The sequence below is a fragment of the Podarcis cretensis genome (assembly GCF_951804945.1).
Source record: "Podarcis cretensis genome assembly, chromosome: 12".
NCBI classification, from domain to species: domain Eukaryota; kingdom Metazoa; phylum Chordata; class Lepidosauria; order Squamata; family Lacertidae; genus Podarcis; species Podarcis cretensis.
Window position 1 is genome coordinate 24,416,573 of NC_137181.1, and position 18,592 is coordinate 24,435,164.

At 39.6% G+C, this 18,592-nt stretch overlaps 1 protein-coding gene across 2 annotated transcripts in view; it reads right to left on the minus strand.

Annotated features, from left to right (window-relative positions):
* MALRD1 (MAM and LDL receptor class A domain containing 1) overlaps positions 1 to 18,592 on the minus strand; it is a 234,181-nt gene that overhangs the window by 174,876 nt on the left and 40,713 nt on the right. For both annotated transcript variants that reach the window (XM_079948258.1, XM_079948259.1), the window contains 10 exons: positions 18,074 to 18,281; positions 17,278 to 17,424; positions 13,513 to 13,622; positions 12,660 to 12,839; positions 8,896 to 9,010; positions 7,191 to 7,337; positions 6,115 to 6,267; positions 5,183 to 5,288; positions 3,389 to 3,756; positions 2,232 to 2,653 (listed from right to left, as the gene is read on the minus strand). In XM_079948258.1, the coding sequence (XP_079804384.1) occupies positions 2,232 to 2,653; positions 3,389 to 3,756; positions 5,183 to 5,288; positions 6,115 to 6,267; positions 7,191 to 7,337; positions 8,896 to 9,010; positions 12,660 to 12,839; positions 13,513 to 13,622; positions 17,278 to 17,424; positions 18,074 to 18,281 (1,956 nt within the window). The remainder of the gene's footprint in view (positions 1 to 2,231; positions 2,654 to 3,388; positions 3,757 to 5,182; positions 5,289 to 6,114; positions 6,268 to 7,190; positions 7,338 to 8,895; positions 9,011 to 12,659; positions 12,840 to 13,512; positions 13,623 to 17,277; positions 17,425 to 18,073; positions 18,282 to 18,592) is intronic.

Below are 18,592 nucleotides of genomic sequence, written 5' to 3' on the forward strand. Positions count from 1 at the left end.
AAATATGATAAATGCAAAGCAATTAATTTTAATCCAGTGTTTCAAAATTAAGAAAATTGACTTTCGAGTCAATGTCATTTTTCATCACGTTGTTGCTAATGCCAAAAATTGGGTTTATTTTTCATTTTAACACAGTGGGAGTTGAATCAAAAAGTCTTCGTATTGGAACTAATTAGAAACTTATTGCTTCCTCCTCTTCTGTTTCCCCTGCCCCATCTTTTCAGTAGCAACTAAATGCTTTTTTTCTGAACCCATTCTTTATGTTCCTAAAAAACTAAGTGATGTACAATGGACCCTTTCCATAGGTTCACAAGTCAAAAGTATTATAAAATGAAAGTTTGTTCAAAAATAGATGTGAAGGCCTAGGATTTCAAAGAAAATGGGCATCTGGTAGACAAGGATCTGACTGTAAGGGAGTTCACTTCCTCGCAAGCACTGTTTATGTAGACTGTGTGGCAAAACCTATTCAGCAACACCAAATGTTCCTTTGGTAAAGCCTTGCCCTGGACAATTCAGAAAAAAGTTAAGTCTTGCTTACACCTGAAGATCAGAGGGACTGGCTATCCCTCTGTACTAAAAGCGTCAAGAGCTTGCTGTGAGCCATTGTTGTTTGCTAATTATCCCATTGTGATTGGAGACTCATGGACAGTTTTATGATACTACAGACTTACAGTATGGGCAAATTTATTGTTCTGGGACCACATGAGCCATGTACTTACTTCTAGTTGTACTGTCAAATAAAACTGAGCTGCATCTCTTCCATTTTGTAGTCTGGATTTCTGTTCCAGTGTACATGACTTCTTTGATGCAGACAATTTTCCTATTTCTGAGACTGCAATACTCTAACCACTCCCCAAGAATAAGTCCCTTAGGCCTCAGCTGGATTACTTCTGAGTAGACATGTATAGCATGTTGTGAATTTCATGTTAGACTTAAACAACATGAAAGTAAAGCAGTCTGACAGCAAATTATTTTGGCACAAAGTAGTATTTTCTGTTAGTTTATGCTAGGGACTAGTGCAAACATCAAGTTTCTTCCAGCTCAGACTTTGATAACTTGCCTATGAATAGCGATGTGACCAACAAAAACTGTATCTGCATGACGTCAAGAGGAATCTAAAATCTGAGACTGTATGAATAAATATTTGGTTATTTAAATAGGTTGCTCTTTCAAGTACCGAATAATTCTTCACTCTCTAATGTTATGTAAATCATTGTTGCAGTTTTTCATGCAAAATTGTACACTAAATTCCCATTCTCAGCATTTTAGCAAATTCAGTCTAGGATATGTGGATAATGAGAATTACAAAAAGCAGCAGGGGTAATCAACTTATACGATGTAGCTATGTATGAACAGAACTTTGTAAGAGTCGTTAATAAAGACCTGCAGCAGTTATTATGGAATAATAAGATATCAGAGGCATTTTTAGTGGTTTCTTATAATTTGGCAGCGCCACATGGGGGCAATTAACACAGTTTCCAACCACACAGAATGGATAAAATCCAGCACAGCTTAGGAGCAAATGTTAGGTGATAAACAAGCAAACTACTTGATGCCCTAAACTAACATTATGGGTACCTGATTACAGAGGCCTTTAGATTTCTATAGCTATTATTAAAGGCATAAGAAATACTTTTTTGTATACCATTTTGTCACTGCTAGCCATGTATGTTTAATATATTTGATTAGTCTGAAACAACAGAGGAAACTCAAACAACTGTATGGGGAGGGGGAGTATGGAGTAGCACTGTGCTCTGTAAATGAAACTTGAATCAGGAATTGATTTTCCACCAAAGAGACAAGCAAAGACTGAATGACACAGATCCAAAATTCCCTTCCATGGATGAAATTAGTTCACATTTATGAAACAGAACTTTTCCACCTATAACCTTCCACTGCAGCCTCCTGCATTCCACACCATATTGTGGCCCTCCCTCATTTTATGATCTTTTAGATGTGGCAGCCATTTTGTGCTATGCTACACCCCACACACAGCTATTTTGTGATTGGTGCCCACAACACTTCCATAGAATTCAAAATGTGCCCACTGGCCCCTAAAGGTTGGTGATCCCTTTACAATATATTTTGCTGCTAAATATCCACAAAAGATATGCCGTTAATGTTTGGTCAGAATTTGGTTCAAAGGAAATGTGATCTAACAGTCAAACTTCCATTTGGAAAGGAAAGGAAAAATCTTCATAAACATTTCGTGTCACTCTAAGCAAGCATACCTGAAATGGCTCTGAACTCTCAACATAGAGCACTTCCTTTATCCATCTGTTGCCTTGATCGCCAAATGTTTGCCACAGCAGCTGTCCCCTTGTATTGCTCACAGTTCTCTGGGAAATTGCCAGCCTGTAAATGTGCTTTCCAAACATATGATAATGGAAGCGAAAAATGCAGCTTTTCTTTCCATGAGTAAAGGTAGAGTTAAAGACTGGGCTTAGTAGAGTGGCTTGGTTTTGGAACATCTGTGGCTCTGAAGACTCAATGTAAAGATAATGCCCTTTGGCTGTGCCCAAAGTGTGGTCCTTCATTGGCCCAGTGTTAAAAGTGGAGGTTGGCCCTTGGTTTCTGGTCCAGTCAAAGTCATCATCCACATCTTGTTCCCAGTTGCAGAGGCCAAGTTCAAAGTCGCACTGCAGCGCAGTTGCTGAAACCAGTGAATGTATATGCCTTTGATTTTTAAATGCCAGAGAGATGCCACATCCCCCCCCCCCCCGAACACCACAGGTCAATACTATATGTGGGGCATTCTGCACAGAAGAAACTGGTGGCTGCCAGTTGTCAGCTGCTGAGAGGAGTTCTACTTGCACCCATGACAGCAGAGCTTCAAAAACAGACCTTTGTTGTTTTGAAAAGGGCTGCTGCCACCCTTGCTAACAGTAAGCCCCGCCCCCCGTACCTTTTACAGATCCCATCTTCCAAAAGTAGCCACCTGTGAATGCAGGCAGCAAATTTGGTGAGGCCACTTTTGCTCAAGCATCTGTATCTATTTTCAGACACTTTCAATGACGAATGATAACTAACTTACATTAGTTAGTGTAAACTAATTGGATGTGTTAAATTGTTAGGCTTCTCATGCAGAAAATTCAACTGATTTCCTACTTATTCTTAGCACTGTGCTAAGAATGAGGCACCATTTTAAAAATTGTAGGAAATCAGCAAATCTTAATCCAAAGTGAGCAAAGGACTGCATTTTCTAAAATTCAGTTTCCACAGGCCTTGATTTCTTTACAGGTGCAATCCTTCCCTCTTCTAAGTACTCAGTGTGCTAGGTCTACTGAAGTGAACAGAACTGTGATATCGCCTGAGACGCAAGCACAAGATTTACTCAGTGCTTGAAGTTGACCACTGCAATTTAAGGGGAAATGTTTCAATGTCTTACCGCATTTGTCTTCATCAGACCCATCTCCACAGTCATCAACAAGATCACACAATAACAAACTGTCGATGCAAGCCTTTGAGTCTTGGCACCAGAAATGATCAGGGCCTTCGCAGTTTAATGCTGGAGGTGGCATTGCACAGTTCTCAAATGTTATATCATCAATTGCTGAGACGCCATCATAAAATCCAAGACTGACTTTATCTAGAGATAATTGAAATGGGTGTGGAAGGCGGCCAAGTTGAATGAAACCCTTTAGCCACTGATCTCCTTGATTGTAATATATCCTCCAAAGGGGTGTAGGGTCTTTTTGTCGATCAACAAGCAATTGCATTTCTGCTGCTCCAACTGATAGTCCATAGTTGTAATACCTGAGAAGGGAGTCTAAAAGTTAGGGATCAACACCATCAATACACTGAACAAATACACAAAGAGAGACCAAATTTGCTCTCAAACACCTTTTTTTTGTAGTGTACCTATGCTTTGCTTGAGACACCAAGTTGTTACTTGAATTGACGCAGTTTAATCATGTGAGAAGGATAGACTGTCTTTCCTGACAATTATTGTTGGCCTTTTTTGACCCTTCCAATACTAATACTGCATATAAAGAGATTTACATACAAAAAAACAAATGCAGTATCTGTATAATTCATAATACTAAGCAGAATTATAGCTGAAATGAGTCTAACCAATTGGTGCTATTTAAAGTACATAAGATCAGGAACCCTGGCTTATCTACTCTTAATCAGGCTTCAGATTTTTAATCATTTAAACACTTTGAATTTGAGAGAACTTTGGATTTTTGAAGGAAATTTAAAATGTCATGGGCTCACAGAGACAGAAATGGCTAAGGTATTTTCAAGGATACAGAAACTCAAAAACTACAGTCAAGGAGTTCATGTTTCATTGTTAATCACCCTGGTATGATCCTCTTTCTATTTCCTTTAAGAAGGACTGCTGGAAGGCTGAAGCCAGAAAGAACAAAACAGAAAAATTAGCCCCAAGAACGTTAAACAACCAGTCAGAAAGAACTAGGAACTGATTTCTGACTGAAGTCCAAAATAAAATTAGAATTCACAAAATAATAAAGATGCTGTTGTTTAAATAGCACAAAATATTAATTAAATGATTTTAATTCAATTGAGTCTGGGGGAGGATCTACACTCAGGATTTTTAACGTTAAGGGTTAAGGAATGGTTTCGATAACCATATGGCCACATGACATTCTACTTTTAACATTCATAATGCCTTATTAAAATGTGACACCAGAAGGCGCTGCAGAGCAACCAGCAACTAGTAGTAGGGAGACAGTGTTTTGATAGAGGTAAGAAAAGCTTTACTTTAAAAGTATGCCCTGTAACATTTTAGAACAATACATCTAATTTTGTTCTAATAATGTTAAACAGGTCGGTGTAGATCCAGCCTAGAATTTAGTACACTACCACATGAAATACTTTGAATAGTTTGAAATCAATGATTATGTCAGAGCAGTGGTGCAAGACTTAGTGCTATATCAATGTAATATAATCATTGTAATAAACCAGAAGTTACACTAGTAGAAATGGGCCATAATCAGAATATACTAAGTAGTCAGACGTAGAAGCTCTAAATGTGTTCAAAGGGTTTAACATTTTTCTTGGGTAGTGAATTTATCCAAATCTACTTTCAAAACAAATACTAAAAATGCATTCCACATATTGCAGAACAAAGCACATACAATGACAAACACTGTCCTCTTTTTCATTTCAAAGGCAGCCATGTCTTCCTCTAAACACAAAAATCAAACTTCATTCATACCAGAAGGTCATTGTGCAACCTGATCCAGCCTGGCTGAATTTTGGGCTTCGTAGCTGTGCAGTCTGTGAGAAACTGCTGCTGTTTCTTAGAATGAACATAAAGTGGCCTGTTAAGAAGAGCAAAATGAAATTATTTTTCCACTAAGTACATATAATAATTAATAATAATAATTTTATTATTTATACCCCGCCCATCTGACTGGGTTTTCACAGCAACTCTGGGTGGCTTACCACATATCTAAAAACATAATAAAAAAAGCCACACATACTGTATTTTTTGCTCTATAAGACTGACTTTTCCCCTCCTAAAAAGTAAGGGGGAATGTGTGTGCATCTTATGGAGCGAATGCAGGCTGCGCAGCTATCCCAGAAGCCAGAACAGCAAGAGGGATCGCTGCTTTCGCTGCACAGCGATCCCTCTTGTTGTTCTGGCTTCTGAGATTCAGAATATTTTTTTTCCTTGTTTTCATACTCCAAAAACTAGGTGCATCTTATGGTCTGGTGAAAATATGGTATTTGTACCACATCCCTTGAAAAATGTTCTGACATAAAATTGCACCTATGGATGGCTTTTCCTACTTAGATTGATTGAGATCATGCCTGGCATGACTATGTAGCAACCTTAGCCACATGTCCTGTATTTACTTTTAAAATAATGCTTTTTTTCCTGGTTTGCCAATAAGTGCCAGGTGGCTGGGTCTAGGAGTCACCACCATTTTCACTCCTACAATGCCCCCAATATTGTGGCAAATTAAAATGGTGGTGGCTCCAAGACTTTGTCATCCCCTGATCATTAGAGTGCAGGTGCTGCTGCCCACCATAACCACTGGTAAAATATCCCAGAGAAACCCCCTGATATAGGATAGGAACCACCAAAGAATATTGTGCTGAGGTCCCACTCACACCTGAAGCTGGCTATGGGTAAGACCTTACCTGCAGGTTGGTTATAGGTGTGGTCCCGTGCTGGAGCTTGCTTCTGGAAAGCAGGGGGTAGACCGCTTCTGGAGCTCCTTACCCAATCAAATGCATCACCCCTGGCTGTTTCCATCCAGCCACAGCTGTCTGTTTCAAAGTCACATTTAGCAGCTGGAATATAGATATTTATTTTAGTCTGCATCAATTTATCTGACAGGTTAGCAACCAGTGTATACAGAAGGACAAGATGCAGTTGGAAGGGGAGGTGAATTGGAAGGTGCCTAATTAGAAAGTGCTGTTCTGATGCCCCATAGCCCTGCAACCACCACACCACTTCCTATGCTGTTCTGGAGGCTCCCTCAACCTTCCAAGGCAGTTATTTGGAGGTGAAAGTGACTGCGCAGGGAAGGGAGACACAAGAGCACCTGGTTCTATGAACAAAGCAGTGTTTGCACAACTAGTACGCTTAAAAACAAATTGGTGGGCCAAGGGATCAAAGAAAGTCCATGCATGATCTAGAGTAGGCTTCCTCAAACTTGGCCCTCCAGATGTTTTGAGACTATAATTCTCATCATCCCTGACCACTGGTCCTGCTAGCTAGGGATCATGGGAGTTGTAGGCCAAAAACATCTGGAGGGCCGAGGTTGAGGAAGCCTGATCTAGAGTATTATTTAGCTTTGAATAGGTGTGTTCACAAGCTCCAGCTTTGCTCCTGTTTCCACATGCCAGACATGTGTGAATCATCCTTATCAAATCAGTTAGAACACTATAGAGCCCTGCTGTGAGTGTCTGTATTAAGAGAGAGACTGTTTTAAGAAAGCAAAGCTGAATTCCTCCTTTGGAAAGTGAAGCTCTAGATATCACTTTCTGAGGTTCTGTTATTCTGACATGTCATTTTCAATTTTAGTTTTAACCTGAGAAGTAGCCACAACTGTACACAAAGACATCAATAAAGACGCTGGGTGAAAGTGCTTCACCTTCTGTGTGGTTTGCCTTAATTAACTGATCCTCCTAATGAAATAGCCATAAGGCTATTGACATGCACATTTAAAGATCTTTAAGCATGAATTACAGATCAATGTGTTTTCACTTACAGCAGAGGGCTTCGTCACTGCCATCTGGGCAATCAGGAGTGAAATCACAAAACTTGTCAGAAGTAATACAGTCTCCATTCTTACATGCCAACAATCCAGGTGGACAATAAAGAGATGAAGAATCAGAGGTTTCCAACATTGTTGCCCCTTAAAAAACAACAACACAGTTGCTTATTCTTGCCAGGAAAAAAACCAGCAGATAAAACTTTAAGTATTATCTACAGAACACATTTGCCATATTTTTGGCTCAGGGGTAGAGCACATACTTTGTATGCAAAAAGTTCCAAGACTGAATTCCTAGTATTTCCAGATAAATGGGTCAGGTAGCAGGAGATAGAAAAGCTCTCTGCTTGAGACCCTGGAGATCAACTCCCAGTCAGAGAAAACAGTACTAGACTAGATGTTAGTCCTACTCAGAGTAGACCCACTGAAATAAATGGACATGACTTTCTTAATCACATTAATTCCCGTAGGTTTACACTGAATAAAACATAGTTGAATTTCACCCAATGAGTAAACTTTCGTTGGCTATAAACCCCAATCCTTTCCTGCCTAGCAACACTTCTTCTTTCCCTTCAACTAATGTATTCAATATATTCTTCAGTCTGCAGAAGTAGTGGGCTTTTAATTCAATGTTTGTTGCTGTATGATCAGGAGAAAGGCTTGCAAAATTGTCCTGATCTTGTGGGCCATCAATGGTCAATGGCTTTACAAATCCATAGCTTAGATTCTGCAGATTCCATGACAGTCAGAAGATTCTGTACCACATGCCAAATTCTGCACATACTGAATCACAGAATAATGTGATTCCTGCATTGGATTACATCTGACTATACTTCTGTAAATTATTCTCCTGCATGAGGTGAGAACTGAGAGACTCCCTACTCGATATTCCTTCACTATTTTGAATACTGCTAGCCATTCACACAGGGCCCTTATGTCTAATTGGGGAATACTCTTGTACAAACTCATGTACACAGGCTCAAATTGTGAGGTCCAAGACGTCCAATATACAATCTAAAGATTAAATATGTGATTTGAGTCTTTATGTACAGAACTGTATGTGCATATGCACCAACTGGACATGCATGTAAGACAGCATGGAGGCAATCAAAGCTTGCCCCACACTTCTTAGGGTAAACTTGAGTATCTGTCATTGGCCATTGAATAAATGTAAACTCTGACATGCATGATTCTAAGACATCCTCAAAACATAGGTACTTATACAAAAACCTATACTTGGGAATCAGCTACACAGCTGCAAATATAACATTTCAAGTGTGTTTTAAGCACATTATACAAATGTGACACTAGATGGCGATTGTGAGCTTATGGCAAATTCAATATATATTTTAAAACTTTTTTTAAAAAAACATTTTCATAGCATTTTTTATATGTGTCTCGATTCCACCCCAGAATGCACACAAAAATCAATCATATGGAACCAAACAAAAACCAAATCACAAAACCTCATAAACTTGTAAGAAGCCTGCTGATTCCAACTAAGGTGGCAGCTCTTTATCAACTCAACAAGGAGTAAGTGCCATTGAACTTCACTCCATGGAACTTACTTCTGAGTAGACACGTATAGAATGGCACTGTAACTATATCATGCCTAAGTAATATATTTTTGTGGAAGCATAAACAAAGGGAGAACAATTAAATAGGTCAGCAAACCAATTTGAAAATGCTGCTCTGTACTTACCTTTTTGGTCAGTACTTGAAAATGAATTATAATTAGTCCTACAAGCCTTTGTTATACTGATGTCATCAACAGCAACAATGGCTTTTGTTGACTGAAGAGTGGCTTGTAGAATTATCTGCAAGACCAATGAAATAACCTTATTAAATATGACTTATACATATATGCTCTGGGTTTACAAATTAAATAAACTTGAAGTTAAATTCCATTTGCAGCTAGCCTGGTTCCCCCCAAAAAAGAATATGCAACTATCTTAGCCAACAATACCATAGATATGTCAATTCCCAAAGTCTCGTTAATAATCATATTTAGCATTGAACTACTGTATGTAATCTAAAAAATATCATCTCACTCCAAAGTCAAAACGTAAGTCCCATTCATCAATCAATCAATTCTTTATTGCGGTCCAAAGAGCCAACAGAGTTCAATGCATACAACATACTTTCATAGCATATAAAATACATTAAATGCACACAAACTGCTTGGGCAGATGATAAGACTATGACTTTTCAGTCTTTTGTCTAATACCAATTGATCTCTGATCTTGGCCACCTCAGACAGAAACTTGGCAACAGCCGAAGTCACACTAGGAATCCTATTATCCAGTAGGAACTTGGAATAGAAATGGCATAGAATTTCCCTGTAGATTTGCCAATAGTGGGTTACTCATATGTTGTCGGGTCTGCTTATAGTCTTCAGGACAGGAGAATGTGCTTCATGCATTCTACTTCCTGATTACTACAGGGAGAAAATCTTGAAAAGTAAGGAACAGCGGCAAATTTGCCTTGGAGCATTTCCGAGGGGACACATTAAATCTGGACATAGTAAAAAGTCTATGATAATTGACAACTGTTAAATTCTTTAAATATTCAGCTGTGAAAAACAACCCAACATACTGTATACTCATGGCATTTGGTGAGCAGGATGAGTATGAACAGGCCCGCAAATCACAGAAGGCAATATCCCACAACCTTTGTTTTACTGAATTAAGAGCAGTGTAATACCCCATTATGTAAGAGAAGGTCTGAGGACAAACCAATTGAAGCATCTTTTGGGGCAATAAACTTGGACCAACAACTGAAGTACTCATCCTGTGATAAATGTATGGGTAACCCTGTGCCCAGTTTGAAAACACTGGCATTAAGCCAGTCAGAATTCTATTCAGTATTCCAAGATCAAGACCACTGCTTGAAAGAATATCATGCACATACAATATACACAAATATCATGGTTTAGGAGATTGGGGGATATGGATCAGACTAGTTTAGAAGCCCATCATAACTATGCTAGTCATATATCATCCTCAACAAGGGAATTCAGGTCACACAGAGAGAAACATGTCTAAGGTTTGCATTACTCTCTACTTCCACACCTCTGAACTGTAAAAACACAAGAAGAAAGGCAACTGAAAAATAGGGTAAAAAAGTGCATAATCCAAGTGGAAAAGGGGTCAGTTTCACAAAGCACAAACATCCACCATACAAACATCTCAAGGGCTAAGGAAGGAACTATAAAAGGTCATTACATCCAACACCCAATTCATACAACAGGGCCTCAGCAACCATGTTAGCGGGACATTAGAATAGGCTGCCTGAGTTACATGGCTTTCTAGATGAGCAGAAGTTGTTGTTTGCAATTCAGTTTGATTCTCCCATTAATTCATTTTTGCCATCCCCACCGAAGCCAACAAGGCATTTTCACAATGAGAAATAATATCTGTTGTGATATTTTGTGTAAACACATAATGGCTGACAGCTAACAAATAGAGCCACATTTTATTGCGGGGGTCACTGGAGGGCTATGCGTTGCGCTGTTGAGAAATAGCTGTTTGCTTAAGGGCCTCATAGAAGTGAAATATGACTGAAGAACAATGCTTAAAACAGAAGCCTCTCTTGCGCTATAAATATTTATGGTGTCCAGGATGAAGCGAAGTGGGCTTGTGCAGTACGGGTGCTTTTTATGGTACATTAGCTCAACAGCAGACTCCACATTAGAATCACAGAGAGTTGGGGTGGAAGGGAAGAATGACAGTGACGTGTTCTGAGGAATTCATATGTCATTTTAAGAATTTGGCTAGAGAAACATTGCCAATCAGTGACAATACCATAATTGTCACTGGTGAGGAAGCTGCCAAGTTATTAACACACATGTATGGCAACTTGGGGCACTGTGAACAGGGTATAACACCCCCTAGATAGGAGTGGGAAGGCCTAAAGGCCTGCATTGTCGCCTGCTCTCCCATGATGCTCAACTCTCTGCTCCTCAGATTAGGAAAAAACTAACCTACACAAAGGAATGCAGCTAAGGAGTGGCTAAGTGGGAAAAGCCTTTGAGTCAGAAGCCATAGCCAAGTACAATTCAATAAATCTTGGCTTCAACAACTTCCTATTGGTAAGGCTCTGGTAACCTAAGCAACAGAGCTGCCATTTATGCCCACCTTTGCACACTGTTAGGGAAAGGGAGGAAGTTGCAAGGTGACAGAGGAAAACTGAAGGTAGGGAAGATACGCTGCAGCGGAGGCCAACCAGGGAAGAAAGCGTCTAGAATGCACCAGGCCTTCCCAATATACATATATATATTTAAGTCAAAAAAGTCCAATTCAGCCCAGTCTGGATTGAGATGTTGGGAGCTTGTCTATTCCTACTTATGTTGTTAGTTTAGATATGTGAAACACCATGAATGAAGTTACACCATGAATGAAGTTACTAAAAAGGCTGTGCATGATTAATGTGCCTGAAAGGATCAGTTTCACATAGACTAGGATGGGGAACCCATGGTCCTCCTGTTGGACTCCAGCTCCCATTGGCCACAGCCAGAAGGGTCAGGGATGATTGGAGGGGTAGTCCAGCAACATCAGGATGATCCTACTCCTGATATGAACCTGATCTAGTTTCTGGCAGCCCTACCAAATTTCAGTCGAAGTATGTGGAAAGTCTCACTCATACCAAAAATAAAATATTTTTCAAACCTTGTAAGAAAAGAAGAAGAAGAAGAATTTGGATTTGATATCCCGCCTTTCATTCCCCTTCAGGAGTCTCAAAGCGGCTAACATTCTCCTTTCCCTTCCTCCCCCACAACAAACACTCTATGAGGTGAGTGGGGCTGAGAGACTTCAAAGAAGTGTGACTAGCCCAAGGTCACCCAGCAGCTGCATGTGGAGGAGCGGAGACGCGAACCCGGTTCCCCAGATTACGAGACTACCGCTCTTGACCACTACACCACACTGGCTCTCATTTTAATGTCACATCATTTTTAAAATTTTATATAACTGAATATCAACAACATTGGAAAGCTCTTCCTCCTACGTTCCTATAGACTCTGACTATCTCTGAAAGGGTTTGGCCTCTGAATGAGTGTATAGAAATCATAAAGGCTCCTGAGCCAAGTCCTTCTCTAAATGCTACTTAGCAATATCTACTAGGATAAATATGATCTCTAGAAATGCGAAATTCTGAACATTCTGCAATTGTTTCTAAACCAATATTAGATACATATTAACATGTGCCATACTATTTAGCAGCATTTTCCTTTATTTTTTAATTTCAACTGAAGTAATGTATTGGGTTGGATCCATATCAAGTTAGTTGAATTTAAGTCCCACTTAGATCAATGGAACAGATTAGTTGTGACTAGGACAACTGACTTAATCTGGATCCAGCCAACTACATTGTTATTGTTAAAGTTTTAAAGTTATTTTGCAATGAGGAATACCAGCAGCAAGTAACTACTTGCGTACACTTGTACCTTGGTGCGGGTAAGGGGCTTACCTGAAAAGGTCCTATAATTTCATTGCCAGTTACATTTCTTAAAAGTACATTTGCTTTTGTCCACTGCATTGTGCTCTTGAAAGGCTTTGAGTTATGTAAGCTTTGCAAATTCCCATCAACAGCAGTTCGAAGAAAGACACTCAGCTGGGAATCCTGGGACAATTGATACCAAAATCTCATCTGTTGGAAGGATTTTTAAAATGAAATTATGAACCCCTTCAATAGATCACAAAACAATCAACTATGAATGCACAGTATCTTTCCATGTACCCTTTAATCACAAATCTAATGTAACTGACCTGCACGCATCCTCCAGTCTCCCCTCCAAAACCGACTGGGCTTTTAATTTGTTATTGTCAAATACTTAGAAAACTTTGAGGTTGCAGCACAGGCATTCCTCAGAATGCCTGGTTCTGAAGAAGAACCTTTATTTGGCCTTTTCTTAGAGTCAAGAGCTGGCAGAGAAGCTGCCAGTGCCTCTTGCAGTGGGGGGGGGACAGGGAAGGGGCCAGTAGCAAAGAGGAAGATGGGGAACACAAGGGGCTCTCCAGTGGTGGGGTGGGTGAGTTCCAGTGTCAGCAGGGACACTGGCAGGGATATTGACAGTGGGGCGAGGGCATTTGTTATACCATGCCAAAGACCCCCTGAAATTTGGTGTTGACCCTACCCAAGGGCATCTTGCAGGCTGCTGTTGGGGTGGATTGGGCTAGGACTGGGCTTGGCCCTCCGGGTGTTGTTGGTGTATAAGTTCCTATCCCCAACCACAAAGCAACATATGGTCTAATTTGGTTGGCTAAACAGGAAGGCAAAAACTGCTTATGCAAAGGATGGCAAGGAAATATCACCAAGTTACCTGGCAACATAGAGAACCGCTGGAGAGTTTTGTAAAGACTGGGCTGCTGAGGTGAGAAATTATAGGCTTAGTGTTTGCCTCCGGTGAGCCAGTCACATAAATAAAGGTTCCTGAAATATAAAATAGGGAGGTTGTTAGGAACATTCATTGCCTGCAAACATAAATGACATGAACATGCCTTTAATGCACTTCTTGGGGACATTCTTCTTCAAGCCTTGTTGATATGGTCTTATTCAGACCTAATAATAAATTATGTTCTGTGCATACAAGCCTAGGTGTGTTTCTGGCTCGTGTACTTCATCCTCCCCTCTTCTCTGGCATGGAAGATCAGAAGCTTTTGCTTCCATTTTTAATGAACAACAGTTAAGTATTATGTCTAAATGCGGACAAACTGGTTACTCTTATCTAGGTATTGGCGAAACTGCCACATCAGTTTGTATTTTGCTTTAAGAACCTGTGAAAATTCATCATCATTTCTGTGTGAATTTCTCCAAATACATGCATTTTTGTATAGAATTTTGCCTAACGCACACACATGCAAAGCAATTTCCCCCAGTATAATGCTTTTATGTATATCATTTTCACCATTCTATGCATTTTTACACACACTTTAATATACATATTTTTATTTACATCGCTTGGCTAGAGAACTGCAAGTGGAAAATTGGAAGAAGTGCAAATTTAACAGGAGAACCCTTTTTTTGCTCCCCCCCCCCCCCGTTTCTGATCTCAACTATAGTTTACTGAAACAGGCCAATTTCAAACTATAGTTTATGAAGCTTCCTTGTTTCAATAAATCATAATTATGATTAGCCACAGTTTAGAGGTAAAAACAATGCTAACTGTAGATAGATTAAATTGGAAGCTGAAATTTCAGATCTCTTCCTCACGGCCACACCAGGAGTGGGGAGGGACAGCACACAAACTCAAGGCTCATGTATGAAACAACAGAACACTGCATTCAGTTTCTGCTTGCAGGTTTCCCATAGACATCTAGTTGACCACTGTAAGAGCAGAATGTTGAACTAGATGCCTTTGGTCTGATCCAGCACGGTTCTTCTTAGGTTCTTTAGTTCTTGTTGTTTATTATTATATTTGTACCCAGTCATAGTAAGTTTTGTAAATTCTCAGTAAACTTCAGAGGCTGACTCTTGGGCTATTAACCCTCTCATCCTTTCCAGCACCACTGTTCCTATCAGACTTTTACCCATCCCCTCCACCACCATCCTATCTCATCTATTTTGGCCATTAGATTTTAAACCAACGAAAGAGACATTACATGCTGAGTCATGCAGTGATTAATTGCTTTGCCCGAAGTACTCTTCTTCCACTGGCACTACTCAAAGAGATCACTCTGGCGTTTATTGCTCAAATGCTGATTGATGCTGAAGGCCCCTCTGCTCCCTTTTCACCCATCTCCCACTATTAGCACAAGGCTTGTTTTCAGAGCTAGAAAACAGCAGAGTACATAAGGTCTCATCTGGGAAGACAAAAGTATCTTTCCATTGCCCTATACAGTGCTGCAAACTATGTTTGGAATTAATGTAGTGCATAGACGATCAATTAAATTGAGCAAACAAAGCAAATTCTGCATTACAACTAGTGCATATATACCGCTAATGAAGCTCTAGTCCTGAACAAGCAACAATAGCTTGATAACTTTGAAAGTTATCAGGAGGAAGAGATGAAACTCATTGTAATGAAAATGCCTTTCCCCCTCATTTACAACTGTTTCTCTTGGTCCCATGTGGTGCTGAAATTGACTAGACCATAGCACATTATTTTGGTTCAGTTATTTCACTTGTAAGAGAACTGCAAATTTAAAGCTACATGAGACCAGTGCTACTTGGTCTTGAATGTGTTAGAGAGATTTAATGCATGCCATTAATAGAAAATTGTCTTTAAAAAGAATATTTTAAAGTTATTCAAACCGTGTGGAACCGTTGCCCAAAAATGGGCACCCATGTTCTGCTATTCTTCCTTATTGAAGCACTACATGATAATTTGCACGGATAAAGGATTTGTATGCCTTGTATGCACCACGGCATTTCCATCTATAGCAGTGCAACTGGATGCCTTCATCTGCCCCAACTGCAACAAAACATGTGTCTCCTGTATCAGTCTTTGCAACCACAGTAGGCACTGCAACCTTCCAAGTGTTTGACTTCACCCCCGACGGCACACTCCTCCATTGTCTCCCGAAACAGGCGGACGCCAGCGGCAATTACCCATATACATTGAATTAGCTGTATGTGCAGCTAATTGTACATGCATGCCATTTGTATGTGTGTCACACACACTAAATGCTCTGCGATAAAAAGGAAAACATTCCACGAAAAATGATCATTCATTTATTTATAAAAGATGAGGTGTTAGGCTTTGGTAAGGAGGCATGAGGCTCTGGCAGGGTGCCTTAGCACACCCACCTCCTTCCCAAAGCTCAGAAAGTGCTAACTAGGCTTTGGGAAGGAATTCTAGGACCCTGTGAGAGCCCTGCACACCTCCTTCCCAAAGCCCAGCATTTCGTTTACCCGGCTTTGGGAAGAACCACCCTGTTCTAACTAATTGTAGCTTCCCATTTCATTCCAACCAAGTAACTAGTTATCAGCTTCAGAACAAGCCAGAAGATTAAACCATGGTTTAAAGTTGGTTGGATATTGTGGCTTGCTCTAGAAGCTCCTGTTTCAAATTAAACAGAGAACTATGATTAATCAGGGGCTTCCTGGTTTGATTGCGCATGCTGCAAAGGAAGGAGTGAAGAGGCTGCATGCATGGGCAAAAAGCTTATTCATATCTCAGTCTATTATAGTGAGATATAATCATCTCAACTTGGACATTATCTGTTCTCAACCACATTGAATCATCTATTATGTATGTTACTCAGTTTCTCTCATCAACCTCCCAGCACAGGCTAGTACTTTTAAAGCATGTTAGCAGTCTTACAGATCATGGAAGCCCAAAGCAAGAGCTGTATTTTTTCTCAAGAAGCCCACAGGCTTGACATTGTTATTTGTGCTAGTGGGAGGAGGGAAACTTAATTAAAGATCTAACCAGGACTGTCAAACTATCAGCCTTTGGATTTGAGCGACTACAGATATGCACTATGTAGGAGATAACATCTTTGAGTGTTTTTAGAATGGAGCATTTTAGATGACAATGGTACTGTTCTACTAAAAACAAAAACAAAAACCAGCTGGCAAGCTTCCACAGAAATCTACATCTTACCTATAAATGGTATACCAAAATGACCAATATTATGGAACACCAGAGTCCTTTCCAGTGCTATGGTTCTGTGATTAGGTGGACCTAAATCTCACTGATTCAGGGGCATTTAGGATTGACTGCTATCATTATACATGACCCAAATAGCTGTCTGCCTTTACCCAGTGAAAGAAGAACTAACCTTAGAGCTGGTAATAATTACCACATTGGGCAGTGCCTAATGGCAAATCAGTCAGTGACAGCAACAGTAGGGATGAGTGAATGTGTCTTATTTCTGGTTCACATTACTTTCACGGGGTTTTACCTATAATTCTGTCCTGTTTGATTCCTGTATTAATCTGAATTTTTAAAACATCCTCTCAAACTGCATATTTAAATGTGCATTTTTTGCCAATATATGCATTTAAAAGCATACTGTTTATGTTTAAGCCACTGGAAATACAATGTAACTTGGACCCCAAGACTGCATATTTGAAAGTTAATACATACATATATACATACAATGTGCTTGAAAGCTCAGAAAAATGCTGTAGCATGACTCACCCTTATTGCTGCTAGTTGTATGATCTGTTCCAGGAAGGAGGGAATCCCCAGAAGTTTGTGCTTTCATTGTCTTCCACTGTACATCCTTTGTGTTCAGTGTCTTCCATTCGCAAAGGTCAGACTCAAAGTCACAGAGAGTGTAATTTGCTATTGAAAAAAGAAACACAAATAGAGTCAAGGGGGGGGGGGAACTGATACAAAAATGTTATTGCATTATTATCTAAATTAATCTGTCTTAATAAAGCAACCATTGGGGTTTCACATTCAAATCCAAAAAGTTTATTTAAAATGAAAACTATGTGAAGACTTTAAGACATCTATTGCCAACTGCTGCAATAAATTTAACACAGAAGTCTTTATGAAAATCTTAAACTGAAGATTAAAAGTAGGGGATAAGTTTCCTAATTAATAACTCAGTTGGCTCATATACACAAAAAAGCCCTTATGAGTGCTGTAAAACCATACTTTTTTCAATATAAAAACAACCAGGAATGACACCTGAAAAGCAGTTATAATTGCAGTCAGGCTATCTGAATATTAAGGGATTAGCCCAACAGTGGTTCTAAAACATTGAAATGTTCTTGCATTCAATTTACTAGTTTAGGTTTGAATATGCATTGGTCTTATTCAGATGTAACACTAAACTATGACCAGAGTTTCCTGTTACATTCAAACCCAGGGAAACTCTGGTTATTGCTAAATCATAGTTTGTTTCTAATACTCCTTTCTGTAGTGTAAATGCTTTCACTAGTCCTTTTGGCACTGTACCATCTTTGGAACAGGTGATTTAACTTACCACAAGCTGCTGGATCTTCATCACTTCCATCCAAACAGTCCAGGTGGTAATCGCAGGCCAAACTACTGTCAATCCATTGGCCATTGGCACAAGCAAATCGTTCAGAAGAACAAACCTTTGGCAATTCTGATGTCATGTTTCCCACAAAATGAAAGTGATGCAAGCAGACGGTGCTCATGTTGCTTTCGACTGTTCCTTCTAAAAGAAGCTGCGAGAATGGTTACTATTTTATATTTACCAAATTATTTCAATGGAAAGAGGAACAAATGGAGACTGGGGTATTAACATGGTTAATGTATTTGCTCAGTGTTTCATGCAACCTCTTTTAACATTTGTCCTGATTAAAGTAGGACATGAGCCACAGATAAAGTACCACATTTAATGCACTTTCTATGCACACAGGCCAAATTTTGTGCAACATGCTAGCAGCGCATCCACAGAATCCATTAAAGGATAGTGTGCTAATATTACATAATAATGGTAAAAGTGTATGTACATGATATGGGACATGTATGGTAT